Source organism: Gymnoscopelus microlampas, assembly GCF_963454915.1.
Source record: "Gymnoscopelus microlampas genome assembly, chromosome: 6".
NCBI lineage: Eukaryota > Metazoa > Chordata > Actinopteri > Myctophiformes > Myctophidae > Gymnoscopelus > Gymnoscopelus microlampas.
In genome coordinates this window covers 26,788,623-26,805,110 of record NC_139943.1, presented here as the reverse complement: position 1 = coordinate 26,805,110, position 16,488 = coordinate 26,788,623, and the positions used below count along the sequence as shown (strand labels likewise).

At 44.5% G+C, this 16,488-nt stretch overlaps 1 protein-coding gene across 1 annotated transcript; it reads left to right on the top strand.

Annotated features, from left to right (window-relative positions):
- Positions 1 to 3,374: 3,374 nt before the first annotated feature.
- Positions 3,375 to 16,466, top strand: has3 (hyaluronan synthase 3). Its single transcript, XM_084061026.1, has 5 exons — positions 3,375 to 3,588; positions 8,805 to 8,898; positions 9,016 to 9,560; positions 11,045 to 11,146; positions 11,504 to 16,466. The coding sequence occupies exons 1-5, from the start codon at positions 3,586 to 3,588 to the stop codon at positions 12,431 to 12,433; spliced, it is 1,674 nt and encodes a 557-aa protein (XP_083917152.1). The 5' UTR covers positions 3,375 to 3,585; the 3' UTR covers positions 12,434 to 16,466.
- Positions 16,467 to 16,488: the final 22 nt, after the last annotated feature.

The window sequence follows — 16,488 nt, the reverse complement described above, 5'->3', positions numbered from 1 at the left end:
TGTTTTATACATATAGCGTGGAGTAATATGTTAACAAGAAGAATGTTGGATCCCCTAGGGACCTGAAGTTCCTAGTAGCACAGCATTTCAACAGTCTTGACAACCAGGATAGACTTAATGCTGTGAGCCTGCAGTGTGCTAATTATTGTCAAGGTCAAGATGCTATTTGTGCCTCCAGGCAAGGACATTTTTTTATATGAGTATTAGTTGAGAAATGATTAATGTTAGCATTATTTGTCCCCTGAGTAGTTTGTTTATTGCTAGATTCTACTTGATTTAACCTTTGCTTTTTGCCATTAAATACACACACGCACGCACGCACGCACGCACGCACACACACACACACACGCACACACGCACGTGTGTCACATAAAGGCACAGCTGAACATTAATGGAATAGAGCAGAGAATAAAGGGATCAGCATTTTTGTCAAGGTGCCCCTCTTGTGGAACAATTAATTCATACACTCAAAGTTAAAGCCTTACTTTGTAATCATGTGTACTAGGCTGTGTAATTACCAGTCCTGTTACAAACATTGACATGAGCATGTTGTTCATCCTTGGCCTAATGATATGTTTTTACAATCTGAATATTCTGGAATCAAGAAGCCGCAGCATACTCACCTGTTATTTATTGTTATGAGTATAGTATCTTTATGTATAACTATGGTCTGATCCCTGCTGTCTCCAGAAAACTACACTACAAATTTGAATCACGATACGTTTTCTGGCAACATTTCTGACATTACTTGAAACTGAAAAGCAGATTCTATGGCAGTGATTTTCAAACTTGACCTCGAAACCCACATTTGCTAAATAGGGTTACTTTATTCGCAAGTTAATTGCAAATGCAATTTATATCCCATATTAAAATTGGCTAATGGGTTGGCGGCGGGCAGGCCAGCTGGCGTGCCATCGCAACATCACTATGACTCAGACATAAGCGCGGCATCACTATGACTCAGACATAACGCTTTCACTATGACTCGGACATAACCATTAGTTCTAATCTTGCCATCAGCCAGAGGATAGATTGCATTACTGCTGCTGGAAGGCTTGTTAAATGGTACAGTGGCTGCAGATTGTTTTGCCACACATACAAAGTATTCACACCAAGAACAAAAGTACGGACTAAAGCCCCAGTAGTCCCAGCTCATTGGCCTTGTGGTAAGAGAGTGTCCGGACTGAGAGTGGGAGGTCAGTCAATCCCTGGCCGAGTCATACCAAACTAAAGATGACACCCAATGCCTCCCTCCTTGGCACTCAGCATCAGGGTAAGTACCTGTGACATACTAGTGTCATGTCCAGGGGGTGTATTTTTTGTATATCAAGCTGCCTCGTGCTACAGAAACAGGAGATAGGCTCCTGACTTATGGGCCACATGGCTCTGGAACTGTTGGTTCCCAAGGCTACTTACTTACTTACTTAAAGCTCCAGTCCCTCTGCCAATGCCATGAGAAAGCTATTATTGTAATTATGGCTTTGCCATGGTTCACAGCCAGACAGCTGGAACGATAGAGATGAAGAGAAAAAGCAAAAGAGGGAGAGAAAGGGCACTAATGTATGTTTGTAAAAGAGAGGCAGTGAACTTCTTTGTTGAGAGTATGCAGTGTGTGTGTGTGTGTGTGTGTGTGTGTGTGCGTGCGTGCGCATGTGCACGCCTTCTGGCATGTGCTCCACGTGGTTGTTTTTGTTAATATGTGTGTGTGTGATAATGTAATATCTACAGTAGATTAGTGGATCCGCTATTTCCACCTAATTTGACAATTTTCACCATAATGCCGTGGCCAAAATAGGGATGCCAGCTTGAAAAGTGGTTAAAGTGGTCTTGTTCATGTAAGTGACAAGCATGTGAGACCACACAGAGGTAAAGGCCCGAACAAATAAGCTCTTAACAAAATGTAACCATTGGATGTGGAGGTCTGCAGCGTTTCGAGTGCATGGTTGAGTGAGAAGAGAATTGGAATGTTGTACTGAATGTGCATGGGTGCATTAATCACAAACAAATGTATACAGCAACTCAAATAGGTTGAAGATCAGAGGGAAACTGCTTCCAGACTATAGCGTTTATAGCTTACTAGCAGCCAATCAGGTGTAAGCCACCATCCGCATGCCCCGCCCCAACTCTGTCTGCAAATCACCTGCAACAGCTAAAACAGAGCAGCCAAAAAGCAATGGGACTCTGGGGGAGGCATAACAGTCTTGATTAGTGTAACAACAGTTTACATTTGTCATGAAAGCATTGTCCCTAGTATTTCGATATTTATTATGTGATTGAAGTTAAATGTGTGGTGTTTTGCTTCAGCCATCGATTATCAGAGGCTTACTGCAGTTTTCTCAGCCCTTCAGGCTGTGTCTGTGGAACCTGCAAGCTGTCAGCAGTGTGGGGCACAGGAGAGCGCAGAGCAGAGGAGGGGAATGGAATAGGGAGGGTGGATGGATAAATAAGCCTATAAAGGATGCTTTGAGTAAGGCGCAGTGGAGGAGAGGAGAGGGGGGCTCTGCTAAAACAGTCCTGAGTCTTGTTGGAGGCTGCTGGCTGCACTGCAGCGGGACAGCAAGCTATAGCTAGGGCAGCCAGGGAGGAGGAGGGGGGTAGAGGACAGGCAAGGAGGAGAGAGGAGAGGGGTTTAGGAGGTGGAAAAGGGTCCTGGTGTAGAGTGGAGGAGAAACAAATTGGTGTGAGTCTGCCAGGCAACACACCAAAGTCACCCAGCCAGGACAGAGTGAGACAGAGTGAGAGAGAGGAGAGAAAGTGCTACCTCCTGGGCAGCACTGCAAAGAGATGCAGTTAGACACTGGCACTGCAGCACAGGACACAGAAAGGAGAAGCAGACAGAACAGGAGGAAGAGCACTTGGAGGCCGAGGATGAAATCGAGGCGGGCGGGAGGAGACTGAAGGGTGGCCGAGACAGAGATTTGGCCTTCGACCTTCATCCTTTTTTCTTTTCTTATCTTTTTTTTGGCCCGGGGCTCGGCGGCCCGGTCCAGCCCGTTGGGAGCTAGGGAGCCCAGAGCCGGCATGGACTCCACAGCTGAGGGGACCGATCCACAGACAACCCAAGGCAGGGGCCGGAACATCTGCCAGGCTCCACTCTCCCACATACAGGTCTGCTACAGCATCAGTAGCTGGCTGAGGACGACAAGTTGAAGGGTGGGGAGGGGAGGGGGGGGGGTACATACATGCCCTCGGACAGCCCCGGGAGATAGAGGGACTAGACAGAGGGAGAGAGGGAGGAGAGAAGAGAAGGAGCAGTGGGGGCAGGCAGTCGAGTCAGAGGAGTGGAGGAGCAGGGGGGAAGGAGGAGGGTGGGTAGTTGGTTCAGCCGCCGTCGCTGAATCTGCAGACCGAGGGATCTCCTGAATTAAGCAAGCAAGCCGGAATAAAGATGTAGTGTGAGAGGGAGGGAGGGGAATGGCAGAACAAGGACTGCGCTGTGCTGTGGAGTGGAGTGGAGTGGGTCGGACGCCAGGTTGACGGACGGACACACAGCTGGACAGACTGACAGAGGGACAGAAGGACGGACCCACGGACGGAGATCTGGGGGACTCCTGAGGGGGAGACGGAGGGCTCCACAGGATCAGGATGGTAAGGACAATACTACATATCTCTTAAACAAAGATGATGATGGTGATGGTGATGGTGTGTGTGTGTGTGTGTGTGTGTGTGTGTGTGTGTGTGTGTGTGTGTGTGTGTGTGTGTGTGTGTGTGTGTGTGTGTGTGTGTGTGTGTGTGTGTGTGTGTGTGTGTGTGTGTGTCAGACAGAGAGAGAAAATGGAAAGTTCTAAAAATCAATTACTGAAAAAACAAGGCTAAGAAAAGTCAGGAAAATGTGGGACAGAGAGCTAGTGTGCCCGTTTGTGTATGTGGCAAGTGTGAATAGAATGTGAGGTGAAGAAAATGTTTTGTCCCTGCCTGAAACAGAACCTGTGTGTGTAGGTGAGAATTTGTCTGCTAATTACTTTAAAGCAGAAGGTGTAAACTAGTTACATGTATTAGTAATGATTAAAAGAAGAGAAAGGTATTAATTTGTGCATACACATGTATCTATGCCAGTGGGTATCCATTTTTGTCGGCGTCTTTGTGTGTGTGTGTGTGTGTGTGTGTGTGTGTGTGTGTGTGTGTGTGTGTGTGCGCGCGTGTGCTTGTGTGTCTGTGTGTGTGCGCGTGTGCGCGCGCGCGTGTGTGTGTGCGTGCATGTGCACGCCTTCTGGCATGTGCTCCACATGGTCGTTTTTTTTTATTTCCTCAAGGCAGGCAGACACTGACCGTTAGCAGACAGCAACACCTCCGAATTCCTTTTGATGATGGCTTGTGGCATCGCCAAAGAAAACGTCAGCCTGTTTGACTTTCCATGGCATCTCTGCCATGGCTCCAAGCTGGCCCCTGGGCTGGGCTGGCCTTTTGTACAAGGGTTTATTGTGATCTGACAGACTAACATCACACCTCGAAGAAGGCAGGTCCTTCATTCATACCTTGATCAGGAGGCAGTGAGGTGTATATACTGTAGATGGAAATACATGGCAGTTATTTTATGATTAAATACTGCTGTTGTACAGTATAGGCTGGTGCTCAGCAATGGCTGATTTCAGTCCCAGAAGCTGTAAAATAATTTATATCAGAAGGGCTTTCTTTTAAATTTAGTAATATACTGTATATATACTGTATATCATTTTTGTAAAATGTTGAAGGATCCTTCTATGCACCCTCTGTGGCTCCCTTCACTTATACTTTAAGTGCTTAAATTGGAATTTTCCCAGCTGCATCACTTCCTACAAATATGTAATGAGGTCTGTAAAAGAGTATATTGTTGTAACCTATACCCATGAATTGAGGCAATAAGGGAGCCCTCTTGTGGCAAATTCTTAGATCTGTTTCATGCTACAAGTTCACTTTTTATAGCTAAATGTGCCATGTCATCGCCTTAAATTGGTCAGACGTTGATCCCTATCATAGAACAACAATACAGTGTAAAGTAGAGTAAGTAAGAGTTATGGCCAGGTATATACATTTCTGAGGATGTTATCTTCAGAAATAAAGCTGATTCTGATACAGTATAATGTTGGTGTCCCAGCTTGTGAGAGTGGAGCTTGACCACTACTGACAAGAGCAGCTTGTTTCGTTTTAAACAGTCAGAGTAACAGAGTATTTCTGCTCCATTGACTTTGACTGAGAAACCTGCCATCTCTGCAGCTCTCCTGGGCTTTTACTCTGAGTCATCTCATTGAACACATCATGACTCACATTAGCGCAGCAGAGAGGCTGTTTGGAGATGAATGATGACTCGGTCACAGTTTCGAGTTGTAGTGGAGTGGTATGCTATGGTCATAAAGAACCTTACCTGTTACCCTCTTCTCTTCACCTGATCACTCACTTGTCTGCCATTTCCTACACTTTCATCCTTTGCTTCTCCTCCTCATTCTTTACCTCCTCCTCTTGCTCCCCATCACTCCACCTCTCCCTACCTCCCTTACATCTCATAACTTTGTCGTCCTCCCATACTCCCTCCCTCCCTTTCAAACCTCTAATATGTCTCCACCTGTATTTCTCCTGCCCTCTCATTCTCCTTGAACCTTTCTCCCCTAACATCTCTGTCTTCTCTTCACATCTTCCCTTCCACCCCTTTCTTGCTTTTGTCTCTCTCTTTTGTCTCTCCCAGCTTCCACCATCCCCATCTCCTATCCCTCCCACCCAGTTACCCTCCTCTCCTGGCTGGTGCAAAAGTCCCTTGTCCCACAGCCAAATTGTTCATTCAGCCTGCCGTGCAGCAACCACCTCCCCACAGCCTCACCTGAGCTCAGAGCCCTTCAGTCAGCTGATCTGGAGGAAGCCACCCCACCTGGGACAGCTAATCTACAGATACACCTGGGAACTGCGTCCTCTGGTTTGAGGATGAAATAATTTGTAACCCTGAATGCTTACCTGCAATGGAGCCACGTGGGATAGACTGCCTTTTCCTTCTGCTTGGATTATAAACTGGATGTTTTAAACTGAAACATGGCTTGGAGTGATTGGCCATGGTATTGTCTTACATGGCTGTTTGTGAAATGCTGACTTGGTTCTCCCGGATTGATATCCTAACCAACATCAGGATAATGTGTGAATGGACTACACATGATATTGATATTGTGGACTGATTGTGAGCTGCCACATAGCACCAAATTACTCTGAATATTGGTACTGTTAGTTTATAAAAAATGCACAAGAGGAAATCTCAGATTTCGGTGATGCTATGCTCTACATACCCAACTATAAGTGCTGTTGATTACCCCGTCATGCTTCTGCCGAAACAAGATGTGATATTTAGACCATCTTTCTCGCCACCAAAGTGACTTCAGACAGTGGACGTTCTATGACTGGAAAGGAACTCTTATTGAAGACTAAAACATTTTTGTGATAGCAAAGGTGATGACATCATTTTGAAGATGAAATGTGGCAATTCATAATGTGATTGCGTAGATTCGTGTTCAAGGGGAAGCTGATGCTCTTTGATGTTGCTGTTAGTTTTGATGGTCCATTGTTATATTGGAAACATTATAAAACCCAAGCCTTTTTTTGGCGGGGGCTTGCCAAAATCCTCCGGCACTACATTTTATACTCTGTTTTTCCAGTACAATTTCTGTTAAATACAGTATATGTTATATTATATATAAAACACAGTACATGGCTTGGTTTAGTCCTGAGGGACAAAATGCCCACTCAGCAAGGTATTGGCTATTGGCTTGTAAGGCCACGCACATGTAATTTCACTCTTAGACATAGAGGCTACCAATCAATAACTTTCATGAACATGAGAGAAGACTCTCCCTCAAGGGGAAGTTTATCTAAAATGTTTAACCCATTCTTTGACTCCCGTTAACTTGAATAACCAACAGTAAAGCCTAATTTACACTTTGATGCTCGCCAAAAATAACCGAATTATAAGCGATAAACACAATGTCTCACATGCTAAACCAAGCCTAGACAGAGTACCTTGTGGATAATTACTGCAGTCTTCCCACATACCCTCAAGTAATCCTGGCCCGCCAACAACCCCCGCTGGCTACTGTGGCCCTCTAATCAAACGACAGTCCATGTCGCTGTCTGCTCGTTATCTCCCAAGTGCCCCCGGGGTGTCCAGGCCACGCTCACTCAACCTGCTGTTAGAACCCCCACCCCACACATCATAAGAGAAGACTGCTCGCCTCTATGGCACCCAGAAGGGAAAGAGTTTTGCTTTAAGCTTCTTTTTATATACTCCAAATGATCATGTTGATTGAATGAAAATCTGATAACAAAATTGTAGAGATTACACTCTTCCAAATCAACATTTGAGAAAATTCCCCTTTCTGTCAATGCTTTCAAAAGGCTACACAATTACCCCTGGAAGCCAGTCGTCTCATTTATCTCTGAGAATGCATGGCTCCAGTGGCCTATGTGTGACACAGTGCCAAGATGTAAACCTGTACATCCATTCTATCTGTGCCAGTGAGTGCCATAGAGCTGAATGTTATGATATGAGTAGCGGTGAATGAGGTCTGTCTCTCCTGCATGGGGCGGGCCAGGCAGGGGGCACCGGGAGGTAATTTCATGAATGAAAGGACATGATTGTTCCCCATTCCTACTGGTCTCAAGTGCTGGCCAAGCCCAGCTCGGCCTTTAATTAGAGCTATTAACCTGGAGCGAGGGAAGACGGGAGCGAGATGTAGATATAAGGCAGACGGGTGAGAGGAAGGGAGGGAATGGGTGAGGGAAGGAAAGAGTAGAACAATGAAAAGGTGCTGATGGGGGTGTTCAGCCTGTGGATGGAAGTCCAATAAATATGGGTCAAATCAGAGCACCTATCCTATCTTTGACAATTGCGTATTAGTGTACAGTATGTTCAAATACAGTAGTATTCTGCATAGTGCTCAGCTCATCTTTTCTCTATCCAGCTCTCCATCTGTCTACAACCATGGTTCCATGATGTCACTGAACCATTTAAGGGTTATGTTTTCAGCTGAGTGCTGTTCATGAATGGTTTTACAGAAAAGCCAGGAAATGACACTTCCCTAAACTTAAGAGAAAGCAAAAGCCCTCTATGCTGGGCATTTGGGAAATTCCACGAGCTTCTGAGGTCATGCGTTCTCACCTGCCATGTGTAGCCTGTTTGTGTTGGTGTCTCATTAATGTCACTCATGTCAGTTGCTGTACAACATACTCACCTGCCCTAAGTACCTGGCTAGAAATGACTGGAGAGCTACTGTATGTCGACCACTAGTAACGTGTGTGTGTGTGTGTGTGTGTGTGTGTGTGTGTGTGTGTGTGTGTGTGTGTGTGTGTGTGTGTGTGTGTGTGTGTGTGTGTGTGTGTGTGTGTGTGTGTGTGTGTGTGTGTGTGTGTGTGTGTGTGTGTGTGTCATACAAATGCATTTTGTGCAAAACATCAACTGGTCACATTTATTGTGAATGTCTAGCATATGTTTACTCGATCACTGTTTTGCTACATTTGTTAATATCATCCTCCTTGTCTTCTCTCTCTTCAACACACACACACACTCTTATAATCATGTATTCTTTATACTTTCTACCATCTTCATCTCTCACTTTTTATTTAACGATCAATCTTTTTTTCACCCTCCATCTTCTCCCTATCTGCACCCATCATCCCTTCTTTGTCCTCTCCCATTCTGCACCCATTGACCCTTCCATCCTACTTCATCTTCTCTAATTCTGCACCCATCAACACTCAATCTTCCTCCATCTTTTTCCATTCTGCACCCGTCAACACTTCATCCTCCATCGCCTTCCATTCTTCACCTTCCGTCTACCTTTCCACCCCCTCAGATGCCCTCTCGCTGCAAGAATGCGCTGAACATTGTGATCACCACCACCTTCGCGGCGGTGGTCCTCTTTACCATCCTGCTGGCCTATGTGACAGGTGAATGTGTTGGCGTCTTAGAATAACGCATCATGCATGCAGACGAACATGGTACTGATGTGACCTGAGGAAAGTATTCATGAGCTTGCTCCCTGTCATGGTCATTGTTGCCCACAGGCTACCAGTTCATCCACACCGAGCAGCACCACCTCTCCTTTGGTCTCTACGGCGCCTTCCTCTCCCTCCACCTCTTACTTCAGAGTCTCTTTGCCTTCCTGGAACACCGGCGAATGCGGAGCCCTTGCCGGCCCCAGCACCTGCGGCGCACCGTGGCCCTCTGCATCGCCGCCTTCCAGGAGGACCCGGATTACCTGAGGAAGTGCCTGCGCAGCGTGCGGCGCATCTCCTTCCCGGGGCTGAAGGTGGTGCTGGTGGTGGACGGGAACCGGCCAGAGGACCGCTACATGATGGACATCTTCCAGGAGGTGATGGGCGGGGCGGACCAGGCCGGCAGTGTCGTGTGGAAGGGAAACTACCACAATGACGGCAGCGGGGGCGGATGTTTGGGAGGAAGGGCTACAGTCCATATGGAGGAGGCAGCTCGCGTGGCCCGGCTGGTGAGGACCTGCCGCTACTCCTGCATCATGCAGGAGTGGGGAGGCAAGAGGGAGGTGATGTACACTGCCTTTAAAGCGCTGGGAGACAGTGTGGATTATGTTCAGGTAAGAGCATGCCGTGTAGGGCGTTGTGCATGTGCATCCAAAGTGAGCTCAGGGTAGTCAAATAAGTCAGAGGAGATTAAAGTAGATCCAAGTTTACCCTTATTCTCATTCACGATAACAATATCTTGTTTTATTCTCTAGGTAGCTTTGGCATATGGCCTTGCTCTGGAGTTTTTCCATTAAATGCAGTAGCAATAAAACATGCACACAGTGAGTGGGTGTTCAACTATAGCTGGAAATAATCACCTTACTCAATCCTATCTCCCAAACAGACATCTATTTGTATTCATTTTCAGGTTCACAACAAGGATTTACTCTGTACTGCATAGCTGATTTTGTTATCTTCACTACTCTTGTACTGCTGACTCATAGAGAAAGACAGGTTCTGTGAAGGAAGCTAATTTAGATGCATATGTAGATATCACACATTAAAATGTATTTGGACAAATATTATTTTGGACAAACTTTATTATATAGTCCCATTACTTAGAATATGAAATGACTGTGTTTTCAAGTAAGCTGTCAGTTTTAATTAGAACCTTTTTAGACACATTAACCACAGCAACCCTACTCTCGGGCGAACATTTGGATAGCAGATCTACAAGCTCACACATTGTAGATCAGCCTTTTTTGGCTAAGAGATTTGGTTTAGATGGAAAAAAGAAGCTTACCTACAGTAGTATAGAGGCTTAAATATATAGAGTGTAAGTGGTTAAATACAGTTAAGGACATTGTCCCTTTTTGCACACGATGCTGGCATTTACTGTCCAAATATCTTTGGGAAATCACAATGCAACTGGGCAACCACAAGCACAGCTCACAACGTGCGTAGATCGGCTATTTTTGGTGAATGTTCCCCCCAGGATAGGGATGCTGGGGCTCAAGTGGTTAACCTGTTAAGACCTGAGGCCTATTCTACAACTGCCTTCTAAATCAGTAGTTCTAAAACTTTTGTAATTCAAAAGTATTCAAAAACTTTCACGATTCTTTCAAAATGTCTGCTATTTTTGAATAGCCAACGCTAAAATCTAAAATGACACAGATGCTTTCCCGGTTTTAATGGGTTAAACGCCAAGTATAAAAGCTCATTTCAATCTGTCCTAAATTGAAACTCAGGGCAAAAGATTCACATGTTTACGTACCGTTGATATGACATAAGGTTCTACAAATTAACAAAGGCATTCAGGGGTGCCGTGGATGATAAAGTTATTTACAGGGGTGCCCTGAGCCAAAACAGTTTGAGCACCACTGACCTATACCAACCGACTGTTGAGTCCTCTGTGTCCTTGGTGCGGGTCAAAGGTTGCAAAGGTTGCTGACCCTGTGGTGTGTGATTTCAATAAACCAGCTGGATGCAGCTGTCAACAGCCTCTCATTTATTCTCTACACTTAAGTAATAACGTAACAAAAACACTGAAACACCTGCAGCCTGGCCAAAGCCCCAGCCAGAAAGTCCCCTCACTCACTGCATGGTGCTCTTACAGGTGTGTGACTCAGACACAGTTCTGGACCCAGCATGTACCATAGAGATGCTGAAAATCCTAGAGGAAGATGCCATGGTTGGAGGGGTTGGTGGAGATGTTCAGGTACTGTGTTCATCACATTGTGTCACACTGTATACCTTGTTGCGCCTCATGATTATAGCTATATGGCTAATAATGATCTATCTTCTCTTTTTCCTTCTGGTCTCTTCCATGTTGTTCTCTTCATCTTCTTCACCTCACCTGATTTTTCCTTTGCCTTTCTGTTCCCCCTCTGTGGTCTTTTGTTCTCCGCTCCGCTTCCATGTGGCGTTGTGTTTGGTTGTACTGTATTGTGTTGATCTTCTCTTCTCTTCTCTTCTCTTCTCTTCTCTTCTCTTCTCTTCTCTTCTCTTCTCTTCTCTTCTCTTCTCTTCTCTTCTCTTCTCTTCTCTTCTCTTCTCTTCTCTTCTCTTCCTCCAGATCCTCAATAAGTACGACTCGTGGATCTCGTTCCTAAGCAGTGTTCGGTACTGGATGGCCTTCAACATAGAGCGGGCCTGTCAGTCATACTTCGGCTGTGTCCAGTGCATCAGCGGCCCGCTGGGAATGTACCGCAACTCTCTGCTTCAGCGCTTCCTGGAGCCTTGGTACCACCAGACCTTCCTGGGCTCCAAGTGCAGCTTCGGCGACGACCGCCACCTCACCAACCGCGTGCTGAGCTACGGCTACAAGACAAAGTTCACGGCGCGCTCACAGTGCCAGACTGAGACGCCCACGCGTTACCTGCGTTGGCTCAACCAGCAGACGCGTTGGAGCAAATCGTACTTCCGTGAGTGGCTCTACAATGCCCTGTGGTTCCACAAGCACAGCCTCTGGATGACCTATGAGTCTGTGGTCACCGGCTTCTTCCCTTTCTTCCTGGTCGCTACCGTTATCCACCTGTTCTATCGAGGGAGGCTGTGGAACATTTTGCTGTTCCTGCTGACGGTTCAGCTGGTCGGGATGGTGAAGGCCACGTATGCCTGCTTCCTCCGGGGCAGCCTCGTGATGATCTTCATGTCGCTTTATTCCCTCCTCTACATGTCCAGCCTTCTCCCTGCCAAGATCTTCGCCTTGCTCACCATCAACAAGGCTGGATGGGGCACATCGGGTCGAAGGAAGATCGTGGTCAACTTCATTGGTGCTGTGCCCGTCACGGTGTGGGTGCTCGTGCTGCTCGGGGGAGTGGCCTACACAATCTATTGCGAGACGCAGGAGCCATTCAATGAGACCGAGAAAGCGTTGTTGATAGCGGGGACGATACTCTATGCCTGCTACTGGGTCATTTTGCTGGTACTTTACCTGGCCATTGTAGCCAAGCGCTGCAACAAGAGAGAAGAACAGTATCACCTGCCATATGCAGAGGCGTAGGTATAGCAGCAAGACCCTGCACAGTGTTTTACTGCTGTATAATTCTAATAGGGTTCTGCTGACCTGTGAACTGATAGCTACAGCCACTGGTACAGTGTGAGTCCTATTATCCAGCAACACTCTCATGCCTTTATCATGTCTTTATCAATGGTGCTAAAAAAAAGGTATCTGATCCTATGAGAAGCAACTCTGACCGACCGACTTAACTCTGAGATGATCCGAGAAGTACATGTCTCCTTCTTACATCACACTGGTGCTTCACACTGCAAAACCAAACTGAACTGCGCCCAGGCAACACAGTACTGGCCTGTTCATGCACCTGTACTGCTGGAACTACGCTCAGAAGGACCATAGACAGTGCAGTACAGTATATGGGTTCAAGTTAGCTGTGCAATCTGTGACAAAATAGTACAGCAGTGTTGGTGTGGTATTGGGCTTCTCGTAAATATAAAGCACACATCACACCAAAGTGAGCTAGTGGACATTGACCTCAAATGGACCTACAGTACTACAGTGTCCCTTAGGTCACTTGTGCTCTCTTTGCCTGAGATGAGACAGTGTTTTAATGTCAGATTCCTCTCAAAATTATGAAATCTCTTCAGTTTAGAAGATAAAGAGATAAAACTGGCTTGAGAAAGTCTACTAACTGACAGTGTCACTAAATGGAATGGATCCTCATAATGAAAGGGACTTTAAGGAAGTTTCCAATAAACCAGCTTTGAAAAGAATGTGAAACTGTCAAACTAGAGAGCAGTTGAATGTAAAAACAAACTGACTTTGTCACGATGAGACTGCGATAGCTTGAATGGTTAAGCCTAATATATACTGTACTATGCCATACAACCCTGTTGCTCACTGATAATAACTTATTTTCACTTAGAAAACGTGATGTGATCATACAAAAAATATTTGAAAATCAGTCATTTTCAGCGAGCTCATACGATGAAGCATAAATTATGCTTCAGGCTCCAGATGAGACTCATGTTCTGAGACATTTACCCATGTAGTTGTCATTGGCCACAAATGGCACAATAACCTCCAACAGTTGTATTTTTGTAATGCAGTTATCATTTATCAATATAGACAATCTAACATTTCTACACATACGGTATAACATACAGTTATATTTTTGGTGCTGTTGAGCAGGGTCAAAAAGAGGAACTAATGAGGTCATGGTCTCATTATCAATATACAGGAACCTGTGACAAATCATGGTTCTATTCAGCGATCCGGTGTATTTTTCTACAGGCACTTTTATAGATTGTGAAGGTGCCAAATCATGTTTCTACAACACCTGAAATTTTCATTACTGGACACAGTTGTATAACTTAGACTTTTTGTGTCCTTTTACATTGTTCATTCATTCCTTCATTTACACTGGTAAGACTGATGACCAAAGAGAAACTTTCTGAAGTGAGCAAGAACATTTTTAGAAACCCTGCCTTTACATTTTCAAGTAATGTGGCCTCTTTCACAGCGATGGCTTTAGCAATGTAACCTTTTCATTCAAATTTAGCATAATTCCAAAACATCTGGGATTCTATTAACATTTCAGGCGGTTCCGGTTCCTGTCATAAATGACATGTTTCAAACAGCACGTAACACTTTTCCATGCGAGTCCCATTTTGTTTTATCAAGCTTTAGCTTATCATAGTATAGTGTCTTCGTTGAAACTTCATTTTTGTTTTAGTCTGTGGAAGTTTCCACCATTGTGCTAGATATGTGTATACATTTTTATTTCAAGCAGGGCTCTCTAAGTTGATACTTGAACATGCAAACAAGACACAAAAGAGAAATGTTTGTTTACCGGGTTAGTTAGTTAGTCTTTCTGATATAGTCGACCAACAGTGGAAGTTGTGTTACAATTACGATGGAATATTTCCATCTCTAGACATAGAGATGGGATTTTTCCTAATTCATTATGAATTCTTTCTTTTTTGGGGGCACAATTGTCCCATTCATACCAAATAGAGAACTATCCATTACCAAGTGACTTCCTTGTTTCTTCCTTCACATGTCCTTTTTCCAAGTTAATAATAACTTGTTTATATTTGTAATTTATTCAATTTTCTTCATTGTGAAAGAAATACATTTTCAAGAAACTGTTGGAGCAAGTGTGGAAAAATGCCTGTGACAAAAATCTACAATATACTGTATAGACGTGATGTCTTGTGCTGCACATGTTGAAGCTGATGAGGCTTCTGTTCTTCCATCGTTTCTTTTCCCTTGTGTCAGTGGGTTCACTGGAGGTATACGATGTGTTGGCCTCTGGCAGCAACTGTTCTGCTTTGCAGCATTTGGTTTGGCTGTGAATCAGCTTCTTCTACTGAGCAGCTAAAAACTGCATCCTCAAACTTAACTAGCCACAGGCATTAAGCCCCCTGACACAGTGTTTCAAACAGTTTAATGTGGGAGGAGGAACCAAGGAGAATATAAACAGAAACACAGTACCCTGTCCTGTTCATTCCACACATTGAGACAACTGGACACTGTATAGTCTCATTTGTGAACAACTTACTGTAGATCTTCAGTCAATATACTCAAACTGCCAATTTCTCTCTTAAACCGTCAAATGCAGTCGGAGGCAACCCTACATAAAGGTTTATCCACTTTTCTAAGCTGACATGAATCTTTATGAAACGGTGCAATATATAATGCATTTTGCTAAGAACATAAAATTTGTAGTACTGAAATGAAAACCATTTTTCTTTTCTATATTGATTGCCTTACGGTGATCATTGACTGGATGTTATAGTTTTCCCAGCTTTCGATTTTGTAGGCTACTGCATCACTACAAACAACCGCATATCTGGCCTTTGTAGATCTGCATATGGGAATCCTTCCGCTCGGTACCCCTAAATAAAGACCACATGACTTTTCTGTATCTTCCTTCAAACCAGCATGAAGTCATGTGAAGAAGAAAAAAAACTCCAGGTAAAGGACCTTAGCCTTGAATTTTTCCAAAATGGTTTTAGGCATGAATTTAAAAACATGTTGACTGTGTGCTGGTGCACATTATGTGTGAGCTGTTTGTGTGTTTGTGAATGTATATTGAGGAGGTACCTGAGCACTGAGGAAAGGGAGGAGTTTTCACAGCAGCTGAATGAATTGGTCCCTTCAGTCAGCACAGTGCAGCAGTGGGTGGGGTAGGGGGGTTTCTATGGTCATAATGTGTCAGCATGGATTTGGGGGTGAAGGGAACCACCCTTATCAAACACTCAACATACTGTAAATATACACTGCAGAAACCAGTAGAGTAAAGAATTCTCAAGAACTGAGCTAAACGTTGAAAATATTTATAATCATACAGCTGCCTGTTCTAGTCTGGTCTTATCCAATTCCATGTATGCTATGCTCGTAATGAAATGAACGTGTGCAATGCTTCTGTTAGCAAGCATATGTTCACTGGTATAAGTGAAGTGCAACATATCAATAGAAAGAAGGGAGGACTATTTTCCTGACGCACTCACAGTTCAAGTGGAGTTTGCCCAAGCTGCTTGCTTGATTCCTTGTCCTTGTCCATCTGTTAGCCATGTTAAACGAGCACCTTTCAACACCAAATCTGATGCGGGACTGTGGCAGACCTGCATTTCACCAAGTATTTTCAGGGCGCTTGCATTGAAAGGGACTTGTGTCAAAATCAATTGTCAATCACAGTGTCTGTGATTGCTTCTGACATAATGGAAAAGTTCTCGTGAGACTGGTTTGGATATTTAAGCTTTATTTAATTTCAGATATTTTTATTTCAACGTGAGCAAGACATTGTTTTTGTCACAGAATTGTTGAGCCAAGCCAACCAGCTTTGGTAGCTTACCTATGAGGTTTACATTTCAGAAATATTCTAAAAGTAATATATTTTGTGTACTGTAGATATGAAAAATATTCTGGGGTTGGGGGGGTTACCTTTAATTGTAGCACAAACTTGGAGGATCTGTACATAAATAATGGTAGCAGTTTAACGTTAGATTATGCTTACAAGAATATCAGTGTTCATTTCAACAGTGTTTGGCTGCCAATTCTCAAACCGTTCTAGTTTAAAGAGATATGAGAGTATG

Excerpts from the sequence above, each read along its gene's own strand:
- has3 (XM_084061026.1), top strand. Across the intron at positions 8,899-9,015 it reads CCTGCTGGCCTATGTGACAG|GCTACCAGTTCATCCACACC; the intron begins GTGAATGTGTTG and ends TGTTGCCCACAG. Across the intron at positions 11,147-11,503 it reads GGGTTGGTGGAGATGTTCAG|ATCCTCAATAAGTACGACTC; the intron begins GTACTGTGTTCA and ends CTCTTCCTCCAG.